Source organism: Teleopsis dalmanni, unplaced genomic scaffold (assembly GCF_002237135.1).
Source record: "Teleopsis dalmanni isolate 2A unplaced genomic scaffold, ASM223713v2 unscaffolded_contig_4658, whole genome shotgun sequence".
Lineage (NCBI taxonomy): Eukaryota > Metazoa > Arthropoda > Insecta > Diptera > Diopsidae > Teleopsis > Teleopsis dalmanni.
Window position 1 is genome coordinate 1 of NW_024036040.1, and position 2,782 is coordinate 2,782.

Sequence of the window (2,782 nt, forward strand, 5' to 3'; positions counted from 1 at the left end):
CTATTAACAATTTGAGTGTTATAACATATATCCGACTTTGAACCCGGTTAAAATAAATTTTATTTTAATATAATATGATATTGGTTTAATTTTTTCAATGTGAAACATTACTGCATGTTAATATTAGAATACTTTCACTTATTAGCAAAATCGTATATACATCAAAATCCATTATAAAAATCTCTACCTCAACATACAACCATGCGGCCAAGCTTATCTATAGAAAATGTATGTAAAACACAAATGAAGAAATTGTTTTATCGTTCGTTGCTGCCGCGGTTCTACGTAGTTAAGGTGAAAAATTGTCATTTCGGGGAGAATTAATAATTTTTTCATTTTTAGTGGTGAAAATGTTATTTATTAAAGCATAAACTTTTTCGAAATATTAAAAGCAATAAGAGAAATGTGAGTTTAAATAGTTATTAATCAATTTTCTGAATTGCTATCAAAAAGAAAAATGGTGAATTATAAGTGCAAGCGGAAAATTGGAGAACCATAATGTTGCGTATTGTGCACACAAAATGTAGAAAGGCTGTAGTGTGAGTGAAAGAGAAATACAATTTTAATTTCTCTTATCCACAATAGAAAATAAAAGTAAAAACAATAAACGGAGTAATATATTTTGTAAACAGTGAATAAAAACACAGGTGAGCGCGTTTTTAACAACAACAATTCCTATAAGAATTGCAACTGTAAATATAATGCCACAAATTCATGTTTATTTTATTTTCAAATTACTGTTTATTGTGTAATTACAAACTGAAGCATAGTTTTATTCTTACAGGTTTCATTTTATTTGTTAAATTAACTATAAAAATGGATATTCAAAATAAATCTGCTATAACGGATTCTGCTGAATTGCAACTAAAGAAAGTTGAAGAAGTTAATTCAAAAGCAGACAAAATAAATGATGAGCAAAACGATCATATACCTCTCAATACCACTGAAATAAAATCTTCTAATACGCGGAAAATGTCTCCAATAAAAGATCATATTTCAGCCGATAAAACATTAAAAAAAGATACAAGTAAGGAAATTAAAACCATTGAAAATGACACCGAAGTTCTGAAAGGTGAAAATAAAATTAAAAATAAAAGCGCTGAGAATGCAAAAGATCTTCTGCCAGTGACAAAGAAAAGTCCTTCCCCGACAACGCAATCTCAAACGCCACCTCAAGCAGAGGCCGCAAATTCAATTCCAGACAATATTCTGTCCCCTCCAAAGTCCGAAACACAAACTGATGAAACTAATACTGCGACGTCATCATCTCCCGCTTCTGATTCTCAATTATCACCCGAAGTTGTGCCTGAAATCAAACCTAAAACCAACAGTTCTCAAGCTTCACCTCGTAACACTGACAACTCAGAAGCACCAATTTCTACAAAAAATCTGGGTCGTGTCGTTCAACCGATAAACATTGTTGCTAATGGCACTATACCAAAATCTGGTAAACCTTTAATGGCGTCCATCAATAAAAAAATCAACAAATCATCACGCTCAACGCGTCCAAGAAAGCAAAAAGTACCAATATATGAAAGTGAGGTAAATAGTTAAAGATAATTCATATCTTATTTGTTTAAATCTAACGACGTTTTTATCATTTGTAGATAAGCGATAATAAAGTTGGCATCAAGCTATGTATTAAAAAGTCTGATGCAACAGTAACTGCAACTGCACCAACTCCACCCACATCTTCAAAACAAATTCGTAAACGTTCCCGTAAATCAAAATCTCGTCATCGTGTCGATAGCGATGACAGTGAATATGAAACGAAACGCAAAAAAGATCGCAATCCCAATAACAACAATGAACGTCAAAAAAAGGTTTCATTCAGTGGAGTCAAAGCAGAAGAAGCAAGTGAACCAATTGAGCAAAGCATATGGGGATCAAAGATTCCAGAAGATGTACTCTATCAAGTAAGTAAATAATTATTGAAATATTTTTTTTATATATATTAATGTGTTTAATATTTCTTTTAAGATTTTTGAAAAGGCAGTTGAAAAAGAAGGATCTTTGCCAACATTATGCCGTTTGGGAAGAGTATGCGCTTTATGGCGGCGAGTATCAGTGCGACCCACATTATGGAAAGTATTAGACCTTACAACTTGGTTTAAAGAAAAATCTAGAACTGAACTTAGGTTGAAGTGGGTTGTGGATAATCGCTGCAGCTCTTGCACAGATTTAAATATCTGTAAGTTAATTATATTACAAATTATTATGAAACACATATGAATACAATATTTGTTTTTTTTTTTTTAGCAAATTGGAAGGTCACTGACATTAACTGCTTTCTTCACAAATTAGCTGCTGGATGTACAAACTTAACGGGTATTACATTAGCGGGCTGGAAAGGTTTCACATGCGATCATTTGGCGTTTTTAGTTAACAATATGAAGAAATTAGAACGGATTGATTTAAGCTCAGTTAATGTAACTATTTTTGATTCTCTTTTCCAACTAAAGCTTATATTACTAATGCACTTATTTTGATAATTAGGTTGAAATGAATGCAAGTAAAAGCGCTGTTGGCCTGCAATCCCTTTGTACTGCATTGCAGACAATGAATAAACGGCTTACGCATTTGTATTTGGCACATAATCGTCTGGCAGGAATACCACAAATTGTTAACATTTTATCGGTATAATAAAAATAGTATTTAAAAGTAGAAAATATTAAATTTATTTTTTAATAAAGGACCATTGTGCGAATCTGGTGCTCCTGGATCTCTCTAACGTAACCACTCAAGCCACATCACATGGGATACTACGTATAGAAAAATTACA

General features: G+C 32.1%; 1 protein-coding gene across 1 annotated transcript; it reads left to right on the forward strand.

The window, feature by feature from the left end:
- Positions 1 to 383: 383 nt before the first annotated feature.
- LOC119665360 (phosphatidylinositol 3-kinase 3-like) lies at positions 384 to 2,777 on the forward strand (the record flags this gene model as incomplete). The annotated part of the gene is made up of 7 exons (XM_038074604.1): positions 384 to 647; positions 785 to 1,542; positions 1,608 to 1,916; positions 1,981 to 2,191; positions 2,260 to 2,429; positions 2,497 to 2,637; positions 2,694 to 2,777. Coding segments are annotated over exons 2-7 (1,641 nt in total), but the record flags the coding sequence as incomplete, so codon positions are not given.
- Between the last annotated feature and the right edge of the window lie 5 nt (positions 2,778 to 2,782).